At 41.1% G+C, this 18,725-nt stretch overlaps 1 protein-coding gene across 1 annotated transcript in view; it reads right to left on the bottom strand.

Annotated features, from left to right (window-relative positions):
* Positions 1-18,725, bottom strand: part of LOC117818866 (tight junction protein ZO-2-like) — a 126,033-nt gene that overhangs the window by 16,554 nt on the left and 90,754 nt on the right. Inside the window, exons 8-15 of the mRNA XM_034691980.1 lie at positions 14,970-15,075; positions 12,137-12,258; positions 11,824-11,887; positions 11,478-11,628; positions 10,534-10,642; positions 3,356-3,575; positions 845-1,029; positions 283-378 (exon numbers count right to left, since the gene is read on the bottom strand). Coding sequence (XP_034547871.1) covers positions 283-378; positions 845-1,029; positions 3,356-3,575; positions 10,534-10,642; positions 11,478-11,628; positions 11,824-11,887; positions 12,137-12,258; positions 14,970-15,075 — 1,053 coding nt within the window. The remainder of the gene's footprint in view (positions 1-282; positions 379-844; positions 1,030-3,355; positions 3,576-10,533; positions 10,643-11,477; positions 11,629-11,823; positions 11,888-12,136; positions 12,259-14,969; positions 15,076-18,725) is intronic.

Genomic DNA, 18,725 nt, shown 5'->3' with positions numbered 1-18,725 from the left:
AAATAAAATTAAAAATATACATAAATAAAATAAAGATTGAATTAAAAATACAAATGAAAAAATAATGATCAAATAAAAATAGAATATATAAATAAATACAATAAAATAAATAAATATAAATAAATTAAATAAAGGTCGAATAAATATAGAATTAAAAAAAATCCAAAAAATAAAATAAATTAATAAAAAATTAAAAAATTAAAAAATTTGATTCAGAAAAGGACTCTGCCTCCTGATCACTAACCAGGACCATGAACACACTGGAAGAGGTCTGACACTCACTGGCAATAACAAAGAGGTCGGGCATCTCAGAGGCCAGCTTCTCACTGGCAGCATCTGCGATGGGACCAAACAGAACGACGGGACGCCTGAAACCAGCTGCAAAAACAGAACGTGGATCACAACGCTGCCAACAACTCAAAACCTGTCAGTCATTTATAAACTTTGTGAACCTGTGGACTCTGAAAACACAGAGAGGACAGGTCTTCAATATCATCTGAACAATAGTCTGGTCCTGCTGGAGGTTTCTGCCTGTTAAAGGAAGTTTGTCCTTGCCACTGTAACTTGCTAAATGCTGCAAAGTGCTCTGCTCATGGTGGATTAAGATGAGATCAGACTGAGTCCTGTCTGGAAGATGGGACTGGATCTGATCCTGTCTTGATGTTGGGTCTTTGTTAATAATAGAACATAGAGTACGGTCTAGACCTGTTCTGTTTGGAAAGAGTCTGAGGAGAACGTTTGTTTGGATTCGGTGCTTCATAAATAAAGATTGATTGATTGAGACGTGATGATGAAGTGATCAGCAGCCTACAGAGGATCAGTGGAAAGCAGCGGTGTCACCCACCTTCTCGGAGCACCACTCGTTCGTACGCGGGGAAGCGTGTGGCGAGCGTCTGACTGCTCAGGGTCTCTCTGCTCTTCTTCAGGTCCTTCCTCTTCAGAGAGCGCTGAGCTCTCAACCTCCAGAAGTCTGCTCGATCCCCAGATACAGCTTTGTGAGAGCTCTGCACACTGGCCATCTGCTCCGCCCTGACAGGATGAACACACACCTGTTACTGCTCCGCTCGGCTCTCACACACATGTTGAATGTCACATTTCACAGTGCTTCATACAGAAGATGTGATAAACTTTATGTTTCAGAGTTATGAGCTGGAAGTTCACTTTGATTCATACTGAGTCCAGATGAGACCGTGTCTCTCTCCGTCCACACACAAACACCTTAAACATGAACTTATATCCATCTGCTTTCAGTCTGCTCTCTGAAATCTTGATTCAACATTCATGTTCACCTCTCTGGACACAAATCTGTAGGACCCTCTCCTGGTTGGGCCTGGAAGCCTCTTATCTGTTGTGTTTCATTGTGATGAGGATCTGATTATATAGGTGTTTTTCAAGGAACTTTACCCCTGAACTACGTGCGTTTCGACCGGTGGACCCAGGGTCTGAATTTAGTTCAGGGGTAGGTAATCTCCCCCCTGTAAACCCCCTGCTAGGGGGGTAGTACTTTTCAAAGGTCTCTGGACTTTCGGGGGGCAGGGCCTGCGATGCTGAACGTATCTGATTGGTAGATTAACCTCAGTGTTTTTATTCCTCCCTCCGTCCACAATAACATCACACACATCTGTGATTCTCTTGATTTCTCTTTCTTTCATTAGTTTTGATTTGTTCTATCTTTTTTGTATGTGTGTGTACTTTTCAAAAGAAGAAGCTGTGATTCTCTTGATTTAGCAGCTTGTAACAGTAGTCTTCTCTCAGCCCACCGTGAATGCGTCTCTCCCGGTGTTAAGGTTTTAAAAGTGACCCTGTAAACTGGAGACCTTCAGCTGAACGTGTCAGTGTTTGTGGAGTTTACACAGCTGTTGAAACACAGAGGGAGTTCCTGGGAATGCAAACTAGTTTAGTTTTTATTAAGATTTCAAAATATCCTCATCAGATATTTAATGATCGTCTAAAGATCTGCAGAGTCCCTCTCTACTTTCAAAAGACAGCTAAAGACCCAGCTCTTTAGAAAGCACTATGCACTTATCTAGACTGTTCTCCACTGTTGTCTCCAGTGGCAGATCATGTCTTCCAGCTACAGTTGACTCACACTGTCCTGCTCTACTCTGGGAATCTGTGTTCAGGTCTGGAGTGACCCAGCACTTGGTACTTTGGTCATTATTGTGGTGATGTTAATTGTTGATGATGATAATGGAAGGTCTTAAATTGTTTGGTTGCTTCATTATAGATGTTCCTTATTTTGAAAAAAATAAATAAATAAAATAATAACAAATAAATAATTCCTTACTTATTTTTGTGCATTGCCTTTACACTGCTTGGCAGTACCTGCACCCAAATGGACTTGAAGCACTTTGTTCCTCTTACTGATCTTGTTTCCTCTTGTCTAGATCTTTGCTTGTGTTGTTTGTACGTCGCTTTGGATAAAAGCATCTGCTAAATGACATTGTAACATTGTAACATTGTAACATTGTTTATGAGGGATGCATCCGGCTGAAAGTCTCCAGTTAACAGGGTCGCTGTTTAAACCAAAACACCGGTCCATCTCTGCCACGGCTTTTTGAGTTCAAAAGGATTTTAAAGGCGTGTTGAAACGTCTTTGCTACTCGTGCTTATCTCCTCTCACGTGTTGATTCAGTGAATCCATCTGTGATGAAATATAGCACCATCTAAAACAGACCAGCTGAGTCTCTTCATGCTAACAGGCTAACTGTTGTGTTGCTCATAATGATACCTGCCTGTCCGTCTGCTTCTATGGTGTCATCTGTGATGAATGGCATTCCTCTTTGTGTTACTGCCCTCTACTGGTCTGGTGTTGTAGTGCATTTACTTCATTTTTTTCTCCTTTTAGTTCCTGGTAAAGTAGTTCTGGGGGCTAAAAGACCCCAGAACTCTTGGTCGAAATGCACCTTAATATGTAATACTTCTTTCAGGGTTCTGCAGTTTGATGAATGAGTGAATGTCTCAGACACAGCATCAGACTTGTATTGTTATTATCTTATGAAAGGCTCCTGCTCTGTCCCCGTCTACAGTACATAAGCAGTCAGTCAAAGAGTCCATGAAGCTCCTCAAAAACTTCATTGTAGTTTTTTTTTAAGTTTGTTCATAGAGATAGATCTTTAAAGCTTCTGTGACGAGCTGTCTGCTGGTTATGAAACGACTGAAATGAATATTAATACCTCTGCATGACGTATGTAATCAAACGAATCTGTGAGCAAGGACTCTGATTCTTTTCATAAATCTATTCTGAAAACCTCAAACAGAGGAAGGGATTAACGGCAGGTTGTTTTTTAATATTTCCTACGGCCCAGACTCTGAACAAAAACAAAAGAAAGGGTCACAAAGCCGTTGGTGCTACCTGCTCTTGTTGGGGATGATGCCCTTCTCCAGCAGCTGCTTGTCCTTCCCAACGCGCACGGCGAGCCAGTTCCCCAGCTTCCCATCGTACAGAGTGTCCACCACTTTAAAGATGTCCCCTCGGCTGAAGGCCAGGCTCTGAGGAGTCTCCTTCTCGTACTCAAAGTGGGTTCGGATGAAGAAAGAGTCCCCTCGTCCGGACACCAAGATGTCATTATACACTGCAGACGAACACAGAGAGAGAGAGAGATTATTACTATTAAACATTCAGAAACGGGCAATCAAATTTTGGACCCATCTAAATTTAAGCCCAAAAGACTCACTTCAATATAAAGCACTAAAAACCCAAGAGCTGAACCCTGAAAACTGTCCCCTTAGTCAGCTGGTGAGGAAGCTAATCAGCCAGACTCCAATCAGCACTGATCCAAAACACAACCAAATGAAACTCATCATGAAGCACTCCAAAGATCTGTATTTAGATCACTGGAGAAACCAAACAAAGACCCAAAGTAGAATGAATTGTTATTTGACCCTAAACCGTGATTCTAAATGATCTGAATATCTGTGTAGTGTCAGAGATACAAAACAAAGATGTATCCTGACCAAATACAGGCTGAGTGACCACCAGCTGGATATAGAGACAGGGAGATACAGACAGACATGGCTGCCCAGAGAGGAGCGTCTATGTGTCTCTACAGGGGACATAGAGACAGAGATGCACTTCCTCCTCCACTGCAGCAAGTTCTCTTCTCTAAGAGATGCCCACTACAGGGACATTACTAACATGGTACCAAACTTCCCAACATTAACCCCAGAAGAGAAACTGTCAGTTCTCCTGGGGGAAGGGTCAGCAGCTCCTCTGGCTGCTAAATATGTGTCTGCCTGTCTCAGCCTGAGGGACGCACCATCCCATGGTGTTTGATTTTGGGTGGAGGTTTTGTGAGCGCGCCGCATCGGGTGAGGACATTGAGATATGCTGTATAGGTGACACCATCGTTCATTAATGCATATAGAATATGTAATATATGGTTGATATGTATGTGATGAATATAACATGTAATGAATATGGTGTGTGATTAATGTATATATGGTGAGTGTAATGTGTTGTGAATATATATAATGTACTGTATGAATTTATGTGCTTTGGCAATAACATCTCGTTGTTCATGCCAATAAAGCAAATTTGAATTGAATTGAATTGAGAGAGAGAGAGAGAGAGAGAGAGAGAGAGAGAGAGAGAGAGAGAGAGAGAGAGAGAGAGAGAGAGAGAGAGAGAGAGAGAGAGAGAGAGAGAGAGAGAGGGAGGGAGGATTTAACACAGGTGTGATAGAAAAACAGACTCTGTCATGAGTTTCTGCCCCTCAGTGACATCCGGCCTGGTTTGACTTGTTGTCCCAAACTAAGACTGTTATGATCTCCTGGTTTATAATGACTCATGTGACCTCTGCTGAGCTACACGATACCAGCTTAACCTTTTCAGTCACTGAGTAAAGATCAAGAGAGCGAGTGAACGCTGAAGAGGACCGCTTTGTTGATTAATTTCTAACATGCAGAGCTCTTAAAGGTCAGGGATGAACTTCTGTGCTAAAATTATTCCCTCTTTCTTGCACAATCATAAAAAAATGCACATATCTAAGTGACGTCTGCATAGTAATACAGTGTACAGTCTGCTGCGGGCTGCTGGGAGGCTTCTTCATCTGATATGTGAGGTCCGACAGAGCACTGACCCAAAAGGACCAACAGAGGCAACAGTCACACTGACTAAAATCTGCTGACACACACACACACACACACACACACACACACACACACACACACACACACACACACACACACACACACACACACACACACACACACACACACACACACATTCAGTCAACTTTCATCACACACACACACTGATCACACGCAGGAAGAAAGGATTCCCCCTGGATGACCTTTTAAGAACACATGTTTCGAACAACAGCAGCAGCAAACATAATCCAAAGAAATACCAGACATGTGGAGTACGGCCGTGCCGTTACACAGGCTCTGACGATCATCGAAAGAGACTTCTGCTGCAGTCTGCATGAAAAGAAAACTTTTGAGCTTAAGAACAATTGAAAAAGGTTAGACTCCCTGCATGTATTACAGAAGACGACATTTTAGGAGGCTTGATAATAAAAATCGTACAGAAGATGCGGCTGAAGATTTCATCATGATAGGGTCGTTTAAAGTTAGCCCTGAATGCATCATAAAGATGTTGTGTTGTTAAAACCACACTATCATGATGAAAGAAGAGATGAACAATGAAGCTGAAGATTAATTTGACTGAGACATAGCATTGCTTATTTTTAGGTGCATTTGGACCAAGAGTTCTGGGGTCCTTTAGCCCCCAGAACTACTTTACCCTGAACTAAAGGTTCCTGTGCCTCCATTGTTGTCTGCGTTTCGACATCAGTCCAGTGACATATGGAGAAAAAAAAGAAGTATATGCACTACACCACCAGACCAGTAGAGGGCAGTAAGACAAAGAGGAATGCCATTCATCACAGATGACACCATAGAAGCAGACGGACAGGCAGGGATCATTATGAGCAACACAACAGTTAGCCTGTTAGCATGAAGAGACTCAGCTGGTCTGTTTTAGATGGTGCTATATTTCATCACAGATGGATTCACTGAATCAACACGTGAGAGGAGATAAGCGCGAGTAGCAAAGACGTTTCAACACGCCTTTAAAATCCTTTTGAACTGTGTTTCAACCATAGACTGTATATAAAATAGACGTCATCTCGCTCAGCTTGGAGTGAGTCCGCCACAAAAACTGCTCCCCCTGGTGGCTGGCTGCAGTATAGGTCAAAAACTCTGTCTCCCTCATTCATTTGAATGGGGCTGCAGTCAAACTTTAAAAAATAAATGTGATGTGAACAAACAGATGTGGATGGAACTTCTCTCTTTGGAATTCACTTACAGTTGAAAAAGTTGCATTACTGAAAAAAGAGAAGTGAAAAATGTTGCAGAATTCAACACTACAATATGCTTCATATTGCACTAGCCCAGTCACCAGCTTGCTAGCCTCCAGCTTGCTGTGTGACCTGCTAGCACCCAGCCTGAAAACTGGCCTGGTGGTAACTGGTCTGCCCGGGGTGCGTTAGCTCCCCACCCTGCCAGCTGAGTCCAAGTTGACCTTGCCTGCGGACCTCCAGTCTCCAGCCTCCTGCTCTGCACTCCTGATGTCAGTCTTTTGCTTTGGTATCCACCGACTGCTTGTTATCAGATCTCTGGTTGACCCCTCTGACCTCCAGCCCCCCTCCAGATTTCCTGCTGTACCTCTGACCTTTCCAATCTAAACCACTGTTTTATTTAAGGACCTGCCACCTCACTGTGATAACCTCAAACGTCCTCTCAGCAGCACCAGGCGATGACGAGTCACTGAGTTTCCGTGCCAGGTCAGAGCTTTACTTCGTGTGTGTTTTGCTTCATAAATAGATTTTTTAAATAAAGATCACAGGCTGCAGGGCCCGATGTGCTCATTACGTAACACAGTTTGTGTCACTGTTCCTCGCCCGATGTGTTCTTGAACGGGTCTGTGTGGCTGCATGTGTGTCATGGCTGGCTGAACCAGAACTAGCCTGATCCGGTCTAAAGGCCTTCAGGGGACCAAGCTGGTACCTCTCTCATTAAATCTAAACGTTAATGAGGGGGGGGACAGAGAGGGACAGGGGTCCTCGGTGTGACAGCTGGAGAAACTTTGTAGAAAAGTACGACTGAGTGCTCTGATTAACACTTTCCATCTGGCCGGACTGTCACAGCTCATTCCATCCCTGCAGAAACATCAAGCACCAGCTCAGACTGTCACATGACCACACGCTGCACATGTTGAAAAGGTCTGCAAGAAGCAAACACTCAGCTCCATGCACAAAGAGGTTTAACTGTGAGTTCACTCCATGCCGCTCTGTGTTATGTTCACTTTGTACTTCTCTTTGCTGGATCATCATCATCATCATCATCATCATCATCATCATCATCATCATCATCCTCATCTTCATCCTCATCATCATCCTCATCCTCATCATCCTCATTATCATCATCATCATCATCCTCATCATCATCATCATCATCCTCATCCTCATCATCCTCATCATTGTCCTCATCGTCCTCATCATCATCATCCTCCTCCTCCTCATCATCATCATCCTCATCATCATCCTCATCATCATCATCATCATCATCCTCATCATCCTCATCATCATCCTCATCATCATCATCATCCTCATCATCATCATCATCGTCCTCATCCTCATCCTCATCGTCCTCATCATCCTCATCATCCTCATCCTCATCATCATCGTCCTCATCATCATCATCATCCTCATTATCCTCATCATCATCCTCATCATCATCCTCATCATCATCATTATCATCATCATCCTCATCCTCATTATCATCCTCATCCTCATCGTCCTCATCATCATCGTCCTCATCCTCATTCTCATCATCATCCTCATCATCATCATTATCATCATCATCCTCATCCTCATTATCATCCTCATCATCATCGTCCTCATCATCATCGTCCTCATCCTCATTCTCATCATCATCCTCATCCTCATCATAATCCTCATCGTCCTCATCATCCTCATCATCCTCATCGTCCTCATCATCATCATCATCCTCATCATCATCATCATCATCATCATCATCATCATCATCACCACCATCATCCTCATCATCATCCTCATCATCATCCTCATTATCATCCTCATCATCATAATCCACATCATCATCATCATCATCATCCTCATCATCATCCTCATCATCATCCTCATCATCATAATCCACATCATCATCATCCTCATCATCATCATCGTCCTCCACATCATCATCATCCTCATCCTCATCATCATCACCATCATCATCATTCTCATCCTCATCATCATCCTCATCATCATCATCATCGTCCTCCTCCTCATCATCATCCTCATTATCATCATCATCATCCTCATCATCATCATCATCATCCTCATCATCATTCTCATCATCATCATCATCATTATCATCATAATCCACATCATCATCATCATCATCATCATCATCATCATCATCATCCTCATCATCCTCATCATTGTCCTCATCGTCCTCATCATCATCATCATCATCATCATAACTTTACTAATGAGCTTTTGTCAAAAACTGATCTTCTAATAAGACAAATCCTTCAAGATAAACTCACACTCAGACTTATTACCAAGTGTTTTAGATTAAGGTTCGGTGAAATAGTTGTGCTGGTTTTTACCAAGCGACAACCTCCAGTCTATGGTTTTTACATAAAAGCTCAATGATGTCCTGAAAAACTGAGGGATATGGTGTGTGTCATTTGGTGGACTATTTTCATCTAATGAGAGTTTAAGGCAGTGTGACTGAGTCAAAACAAAGTACACTTCACATTAAATGAAGAAACATATAAATATGTATCTATGTAAAGTGGACATGTAAATAAGACTAACGTACTTTGGAGCATAAATATATGTTGATATTCTATGATACAGTAGAATATGATATGATTAAATATGATATAATATGGTACTAAACAGTAAATGGACTTGTACTTCTAGATCTCTTTTCTTTCTGAGCACTCAAAGCTCTTTTACTCTCCTTGTCACATTCACTCATTCACACCACATTCACTCATTCACACCACATTCACTCATTCACACCACATTCACTCATTCACACCACATTCACTCTCTGATGGTAGAGGCTGCTATAGTAAGAGACCATTAGTGTTAATCTCATTCATACACATTCACACACCTCTGAACTACAGAGGGAGCAGTTTGGGGTTCAGGGTCTTGCCCAAGGACACTTCAACATGTGACTGCAGGAGCTGGGATCATATGCCAACCTTCTAATTGAGGGACGACCCACTCTACCCACTGAGCCACAGCCGCCCCAAAATGACACTAAATGATACTATACGATACAGTGTCATATAAAATGATAAAAGACAATACAATATGATACAACAAAATACAATACCAGGCAAAACAAAACTATAAGATACAAGTGGATACAGTATGATATGATACAGTATGACACGTTAATGTGTGCTTTAAGGATATTAATAAGAAACAGTAGGGTATGACAGAATATGATACAATACCAAACACCAGCATCTGGCATCTACCAGTCAGGGTCCGGGAGGCAGACACCCTCTCTACTTTTAAGAGTAGGCTTCAAACTTTCCTTTTTGATAAAGCTTATAGTTAGAGCTGGATCAGGCTTGGACCAGCTCTTAGTTATGCTGCTATAGGCCTAGACTGACACACTGGGATCCTGTCTTTCCCTCTCTCTCTCCTCTCTCTGTCTCTCTCTTACTTTAACTCTCCCTGTTCGATTAAAGTTACTAACCATAGACCTTTCTGGAGTCCCTGAGCTCCCTTGTCTCGTAGGTTCCTCTGGATCTCTGCTGCTGTGGACGTTCCAGACTCCAGCTGCTACAACTACTACTATCCGTCTCACCACTATCATCTCTCTCTCTCTTCATCTCCCTCTATCCCTCTCTCCAACACGGTCTCAGCAGATGTGTGTCTAACATGAGTCTGGTCCTGCTGGAGGTTTCTGCCTGTTAAAGGAAGTTTGTCCTTGCCACTGTAACTTGCTAAATGCTGCAAAGTGCTCTGCTCATGGTGGATTAAGATGAGATCAGACTGAGTCCTGTCTGTAAGATGGGACTGGATGTGATCCTGTCTTGGTGTTGGGTCTTTGTTTATAATAGAACATAGAGTCCGGTCTAGACCTGCTCTGTTTGGAAAGAGTCTGAGGATAATGTTTGTTGGGATCTGGTGCTTAATAAATAAAGATTGATTGACACACATTTATCCTAAAGGTTAGCAGAGTAGCCTATAGCAATAATTATTAATTAAGCAATCTATAAATGATCTTATCATTATTGTGATTATGAGATTTAACATCTTGTGTGACAGAAGCAGTATAAGTAGAGAAATGTAGAGTTCATCTTTCTTTGATAATTTGGTATTTTATCACTCAAATAGGAACCTTCCTTAATGTTCAGGATGAGAGAGAGTTCATTTCAAAGCTCAGTTGAACTGTGTGTCTCATATTGTGTAATAAAGGTAAAGAAGGTGACGTGTGACTCTGGGTCAGTTTCTTTCACAGTTTGTAGTTTTTTACCGTCAGGTTTGCTCTGAGCCAGGATGGTGATCACGTCCCCTTTAGGGATCTCCAACAGGAAGAGCACCGCCTCCTCCCTCACCACACCTTGGAAATCGACATTGTTCACCTGCAAGACAAAAACCACACCATAATCAGGACCAACTCACAACTGAGCTGCCGTAGACGTCCTCCTGCTGCGGAAGATCTGGACTCCAGCTGATACGGACGTGCTGGACTCCAGCGGCAACAGCTTCTACGACTCGTCTCATCACTATCACCTCTCTCTCTTACTCCCCTCTATCTGTCTTTCCAGACCCAACTCAGTCGAGGCATGATGGCTGTCTAACATGAGTCTGGTCCTGCTGGAGGTTTCTGCCTGTTAAAGGAAGTTTGTCCTCTCCACTGTACCTAGCTAAATACTGTGAGGTGTAATGCTCATGGTGGATTAAGGTGGGGTCAGACTGAGTCTTATCCTGTCTTGGTGTTGGGTCTCTGTTCATAATTTGACATAGAGTGGTCTAGACCTGCTCTGTTTGTAAAAGAGTCTTGAGATAACGTTTGTTGTGATTTGGTCCTATACAAATAAAGATTGATTGATAGGTTAACTCTCACATTATGATGTGAGCTTCTTCCTGTTTCTTAATCACTTTTAAGAGTAGGCTTCAAACTTTCCTTTTTGATAAAGCTTATAGTTAGAGCTGGATCAGGCTTGGACCAGCTCTTAGTTATGCTGCTATAGGCTTAGACTGACAGGGGAACTGGCGCACTGACACACTAGGATCCTATCTCCCCCCCTCCCCCAATCACTTACTTTAACTCTCCCTGTCCCATTAAAGTTACTAACCATAGACCTTTCTGGAGTCCCTGAGCTCCATTGTCTCGCAGGTTTGGCGCGATACAAATAAAGATTGATTGATTGAATGAATGATTGAAATGGAACAGGTCATCTCTGGACCCTGTACCTTTAGGATTTGGTCCCCGACGTGCAGGCCCTCCTCCTCCGCAGGACTGCCCTCCTGAACGCTAGCAATGAAGATGCCGACATCATTTCCCCCCGCCAGCCTCAGACCGACACTGTCTCCTTTCTGGAAGTTGACCATTATCGTGTTTGGCCTGTAGGAGAACATCAAGAGCAACATAAGCCAGAAGAACTCAGAGAGCACATTACTTCATACAGAGCTGGCTGAATGAAGCACATGGTGACTTCTTCATTCTGAATATAATCAATAACTATCACTGTGAAAGAAAATAACAACAGAAGATTTTAGTAAAAAGTTAGGAAGGATTAAAAAAAAAAAGGAAACTTGCCCGTAGATTTTTTCATCCTCTGGACTCGGTCGGAGGAGAATCTTTGGTGTGGTTAATACAGCAGCTGTGAGAGAGGAACAGTGAGCTTTTTTACATCTTGAATGTTTACAAACACGACCAGAATAAGGGCAAAACAGAGCAAACTAACCTGAAATCATCTGCTGAACATGAACACAACTCTGAATTATAATGTTTGTTTGTTGCTTTTTTGAGCTACACCAGCTTATTTTTAGTTTGTGTTTCAGTGTGTGTGTGTGTGTGTGTGTGTGTGTGTGTGTGTGTGTGGGTTAATGTCAGGACTGTGTGTGTTCACCTGAAGGCTCCTCTGTATTCGGGGCTTTGTCTTTGTCCAGCTCGGCGGAGGCTTTGGGGTCTTCAGGTATCCTGAACGGGGAGGCCATGGCAGACATCTTGGCTGTTTTCATGGGTTCTTCCCTTTAAAACACACACACACACACACACACACAAACACGCACACGCACACGTACACACACAATTCAAATTTTTTTGCTGGTACTCGTTGGTTGTGAAGGAAAGTCACAGCTATTCTGTTTCAGACAAAGGCATCAGAAAACAACACCAAGTTCTGATGTTTTGGGACAACAGCAGACACAACATTTTAAGAATAGGCTTCAAACTTTCCTTTCTGATAATGCTTATAGTTAGAGCTGGATCAGGTTAATCTGACACACTGGGATCCTATCTCAGGTTTTTCCTCTCTGCTGTAACTAGCTAAATACTGCGATGTGCAATGTTCATGGTGGATTAAGGTGGAGTCAGACCATAGACTGTAAAAAATATGGACGTAGTATCCGTGATGTCACCCATCTGTTCCTGAGAGCTGTTTTGAAGCAAATCGACGGCAGCAGCCATATTGGTAATGCGGAACTCAACTAGGCAGAGTGTGATGTAGTGTGAGTCTCTTAGCCAATGGCTGTGTGTTCCCGACCGGGAGTCACGTCAGTCATGTCCTTATTTGGGCAAAACTCATAATCTTAATATCTTCTTAACCGTCATGTAAGAAAAAAATTCACTCCCCGTACAGTGTGTGCCATTAGAGAGATTAGCGTTGTAGGGCCAAGCCGTTTTTTGAACCAGGCTGTAAACATGTTTATTAATGCTGCAAAGATCGTCTTTTTCCCATTCATGTCTATGTGGTTTCCGGTGTTTCTGCAGCCAGCCTCAAGCGGATTTTCGATGTATTGCAGTTTATATCACTTCCGCATTGGCTTCATTGTTTGAGACCGGAGTTTGCCGCTTGGGTCAGACTGAGTCTTATCCTGTCTTGGTGTTGGGTCTCTGTTCATAATTTGACATAGAGTGGTCTAGACCTGCTCTGTTTGTAAAAGACAGTCCCTCCAGGATTTCGCGGGATTTTTTTTGTGATTGTTGCGGCCCAAATAGCCTGAATTTGCGACAGCTTTTTGAAAAAATTGCGGTGAAAGTTGCGATTTTTTGTTTTGCTTTTTTCCCACAATAACATCTCAGGGACAAGTAAATACGCTAGATTACAGTTGTTTTTAGAAAACATTCTCGATGTGACCACTGTGACTGTATTTTGATTCTCTTGATTCACAGAAAAATGCCATGAAAGGTCTGTATTGCACATTTACGACGGTCCCTAAATGCACCTCGCAGCGACAGAGGCACAGACAGTCAGTTCACGGCACTCTTAAATGAATCTGCATCTTTGATGACTAGGAATTGATCAAAACTTACTAAATGTGTCTGATGTTTCACCAAACTGGATTAAATCAAGATGAAGACGGGAGCTTTTTAAGGCAATGGCTGCAACAACATCAAACAGTAAACAGACGTCCCCCGGTTGTGTCTTTGTCACTAACGCACACCGGGGGTAAAAATCATCAATGAAGATGAGACAGATGCATGGAGGAGGGAGAGCTGGTTCATAAAGCACACCTGCTGCAGGTAGAGACCAAGCTAACACTGAGCCCCTCAGATAATAACTCTAGTATCTATAAATAACAACGTTGTCATGGTCACTTGTCCTGCCTGCTGTCCTCTCTTTTCATCCGTTCTCTGTGCGTGTTTTGTTGTTGAAAAGTGCCGATCAAGTGAGGACTTACGTTTATGTTACAAGGAAGTGAAATTGATGACGAAACCGATGACGTACAGGGGCTGAGCTTAATGTAATTGGTCAAATTTGCGGGAAAGTTGCGCTGATTGTATAAAATTGCAAGGCCGCGAAAAAATCACGCTGATTGGTTGAATTTGCGTTGATAGTTGCGATCGCGAAATCGCAACTTCCTGGAGGGACTGAAAAGAGTCTTGAGATAACGTTTGTTGGGATTTGGCGCTATCCAAACAAATATTGATTGATTGAAAAGGTATCTGTTTGTGTTCGCCGCTTCATTGATGATTCCTTTGGAAACAAAGACCAGGACGAGCTGGATTTGTGTCTCAACTGTCCCTGAAACCTGGAGCTGCTCATCTATAAAGAATGAAGGCTTGAACCACAAGCTGTGAGTAACAATATTAAGGGAGATAACAGGGCCATGAATTAGTGCATCTGTTGCCAAAACCAGTTGATAAGTTGGAGCCTATTCAAGGGCATGCAGTGAACAAAACTGATTACAGCTTGTGTCTAAGAGAGTAAACGATGGCAGATCTAGCCTTGCTTGAAGACATTCATTTTAAGCAACAACACCGTGGGGATGCGTTTGGAGGCAGGAGCTCTAAGAAACGGATGGCTTGTTGTTGAGCATATTAAATGTTATATTTATTTATCTAAAGTCTCTATCCTGTTTAGTCTTTACAAAGTCAGTGTCGTTTGAGGCACTGGTTTGTCTCAGTTGGTGGAGCAGGGGACATTCACCAAATCATGCCATTTCCTGACATGATTTGGTGAATGTCTCTCCCCCTGTGTCTGTCTACAGGTCCTGCCTTCCTCAGGCCGTCCTGTCAAATAAAAGCACAAAGCCTAAAAAATAACCTACAAAACAACAACAACAACAACAAAGCAGTTCAGCACTGTCAGCACAGACATGACCTCAGCGTCAGCTGTTTTAGTTAAAGTGAGGGGAGGGCTGCTTTTAAGGACCAAACTACAAGTTCACAGGATCAATTCAGGAGTCCACTGAATCCGGTTTTGAGACTATATTTATACAATCAAAGCTTGGTCCTACCTTTGGTTGTCTCTTTCATTGGACGAGTGTGAGGACAGGTCAGACTGGCGGGACCTCCTCTCCTCTGGGGGAGAATAGGAATGGTATGACTCCATCTCTGATATGTCTGACGGACAGACGCACAAACAGACAGACAAATCAGTTAGACACAGACATTTTTAAAGCTTAAGACCCCATCCAGGCTGAGTACCACCAAAACCACCTCCACCAACAAAACCACCACCACCACCAGAACCAAAAAGTTTCCTCAGGAAGCCCGACACCAGCTAATTACGGCCTGGGAAAGTTTGAGGACATGATTAGAGATGTCTGTCTGAGGTGAGAGGACAGACTCTGGTGCCGCGGCTCAGAAGATAAAAGCAGCTGTTAGTCAAACACAGATCAGGAAAGTGAACCCATCTTTATTTGTGTTCTGATCATTTAGAGCTAGGAGTTAAATTAAATCCATATCATACATGCATTCATTTTCTGTACTAATAAGGCTCCAGGTTGTGTAGGCAGCTTAGAAAGTTAGTCCTGATGTCCTTTTCCAGCTCCTCCTGGGGGACTCTTTGGCGTTCCCAGGCCAGGTGAGTAATCCTTCCAGCATGTTCTGGGTGTACCAAAGGTTCCCTTGTCTGTTGGACCAAACTTCCAAAGGGAGGCTTCTGTATTGTGCAGAATGGTTAGTCAGGGTGCAAATCAACTTCGACTTCAACACTCCTCGTTTGTTTTAGCAACATGTGTTGGCTAAGACATTGAGTTCAATGGAGCTTACTTCCAACAAATCCCTCATGTGATACAACTCCTGCCAAAAATGCACTAGCCAAAACAGTTCAAAGTGTGCTTCAGGTACATACAGAATCTAAATGTGCTGTCAAGAGTCAGGCTGAGTTTTCTCCATGGCATATTCAGGATCAACCTTTCACATGGAGAGTCCTTGAAGACGAGCACTTTTGTTTTAATCCAACTAATACCTCAGAGGAGAGGTAAAGGAGCTCAGACATCTGCAAGGAGATTGGAGTAAATCCCTTTGAAGGGGGCACTGATTATGAAGCAACCCAGAACTCAGTGTTCAAAGATCACCTGGACTCTCTGTCAGCTGGGTTAATGTCCCTCATCCTCCATGAACTGTGTCTGGATGAACTCTCCTGCTGCTTCAAGCTACTGGAGGCTGGCCAGAGCTCAGTTTGATGATCTGTTAGCTAGAATCAAAACAAGGATTTATCTGGTGGACAGCAAGTACCAGAGTCAGCTGTAGAGCTCCTGTCCATCTGTCTCCAATGGGTCTCAGTTTCACTGTATCTAACAAGTCACACTAAAGTCAGCCGGAATCTGTGAAAAAACTGTGATATGAACCAAAACAAACAGATGTTACTGTGATTTAATGACAGTAAATAGATGTTCCTGTGTTTTAATGACAGTAAACATGTTCCTGTGATTTAATGACAGTAAACAGATGTTACTGTGATTTAATGACAGTAAACAGATGATGCTGTGATTTAATGACAGTAACCAGATGTTACTGTGATTTAATGACAGTAACCAGATGTTACTGTGATTTAATGACAGTAAACAGATGTTACTGTGATTTAATGAGAGTAAACAGATGTTACTGTGATTTAATGACAGTAAACAGATGTTACTGTGATTTAATGAGAGTAAACAGATGTTACTGTGATTTAATGACAGTAAACAGATGTTACTGTGATTTAATGACAGTAAACATGTTACTGTGATTTAATGACAGTAAACAGATGTTACTGTGATTTAATGAGAGTAAACAGATGTTACTGTGATTTAATGACAGTAAACAGATGTTACTGTGATTTAATGAGAGTAAACAGATGTTACTGTGATTTAATGACAGTAAACAGATGTTACTGTGATTTAATGACAGTAAACATGTTACTGTGATTTAATGACAGTAAACAGATGTTACTGTGATTTAATGACAGTAAACAGATGTTACTGTGATTTAATGACAGTAAACATGTTACTGTGATTTAATGACAGTAAACAGATGTTACTGTGATTTAATGATAGTAAACATGTTTCTGTGATTTAATGACAGTAAACAGATGTTACTGTGATTTAATGACAGTAAACATGTTACTGTGATTTAATGACAGTAAACAGATATTACTGTGATTTAATGACAATATAAAAATGTTACTGTGATTTAATGACAGTAAACAGATGATACTCTGATTTAATGACAGTAAACAGATGATGCTGTGATTTAATGACAGTAAACAGATGATGCTGTGATTTAATGACAGTAAACAGATGATGCTGTGATTTAATAATAGTAAACAGATGTTACTGTGATTTAATGACAGTAAACAGATGATGCTGTGATTTAATAACAGTAAACGGTGATACTGTGATTTAATGACAGTAAACAGATGTTACTGTGATTTAATGAGAGTAAACAGATGTTACTGTGATTTAATGACAGTAAACAGATGTTACTGTGATTTAATGACAGTAAACATGTTACTGTGATTTAATGACAGTAAACAGATGTTACTGTGATTTAATGAGAGTAAACAGATGTTACTGTGATTTAATGACAGTAAACAGATGTTACTGTGATTTAATGAGAGTAAACAGATGTTACTGTGATTTAATGACAGTAAACAGATGTTACTGTGATTTAATGACAGTAAACATGTTACTGTGATTTAATGACAGTAAACAGATGTTACTGTGATTTAATGACAGTAAACAGATGTTACTGTGATTTAATGACAGTAAACATGTTACTGTGATTTAATGACAGTAAACAGATGTTACTGTGATTTAATGATAGTAAACATGTTTCTGTGATTTAATGACAGTAAACAGATGTTACTGTGATTTAATGACAGTAAACATGTTACTGTGATTTAATGACAGTAAACAGATATTACTGTGATTTAATGACAGTAAACAGATGTTACTGTGATTTAATGAGAGTAAACAGATGTTACTGTGATTTAATGACAGTAAACAGATGTTACTGTGATTTAATGAGAGTAAACAGATTTTACTGTGATTTAATGACAGTAAACAGATATTACTGTGATTTAATGACAATATAAAAATGTTACTGTGATTTAATGACAGTAAACAGATGATACTCTGATTTAATGACAGTAAACAGATGATGCTGTGATTTAATGACAGTAAACAGATGATGCTGTGATTTAATAATAGTAAACAGATGTTACTGTGATTTAATGACAGTAAACAGATGATGCTGTGATTTAATAACAGTAAACGGTGATACTGTGATTTAATGACAGTAAACAGATGTTGCTGTGATTTAATGACAGTAAACAGATGATACTGTGATTTAATGACAGTAAACAGATGTTACTGTGATTTAATAACAGTAAACAGATGTTACTGTGATTTAATGACAGTAAACAGATATTACTGTGATTTAATAACAGTAAACAGATGTTACTGTGATTTAATGACAGTAAACAGATATTACTGTGATTTAATGACAATATAAAAATGTTACTGTGATTTAATGACAGTAAACACATGTTACCATGATTTAATAACAAACATGTTCCGGTGATTTAATGACAATACACAGATGTTTCTATTATTTATTGATAAACAGATGCTCCTGTGATTTAATGACAGTAAACAGATGTTAGCATGATTTAATGATAATAAACATATGTTAGCATGATTTAATGATAATAAACATATGTTAGCATGATTTAATTACAATAAACCAATGCTCCTGTTATTTAATGACAATAAACAGATGTTCCT

This window comes from Notolabrus celidotus, chromosome 9 (genome assembly GCF_009762535.1).
Source record: "Notolabrus celidotus isolate fNotCel1 chromosome 9, fNotCel1.pri, whole genome shotgun sequence".
Lineage (NCBI taxonomy): Eukaryota > Metazoa > Chordata > Actinopteri > Labriformes > Labridae > Notolabrus > Notolabrus celidotus.
The sequence above is the reverse complement of the archived record's forward strand: the minus strand, read 5'-3'. Positions and strand labels throughout refer to the sequence as shown.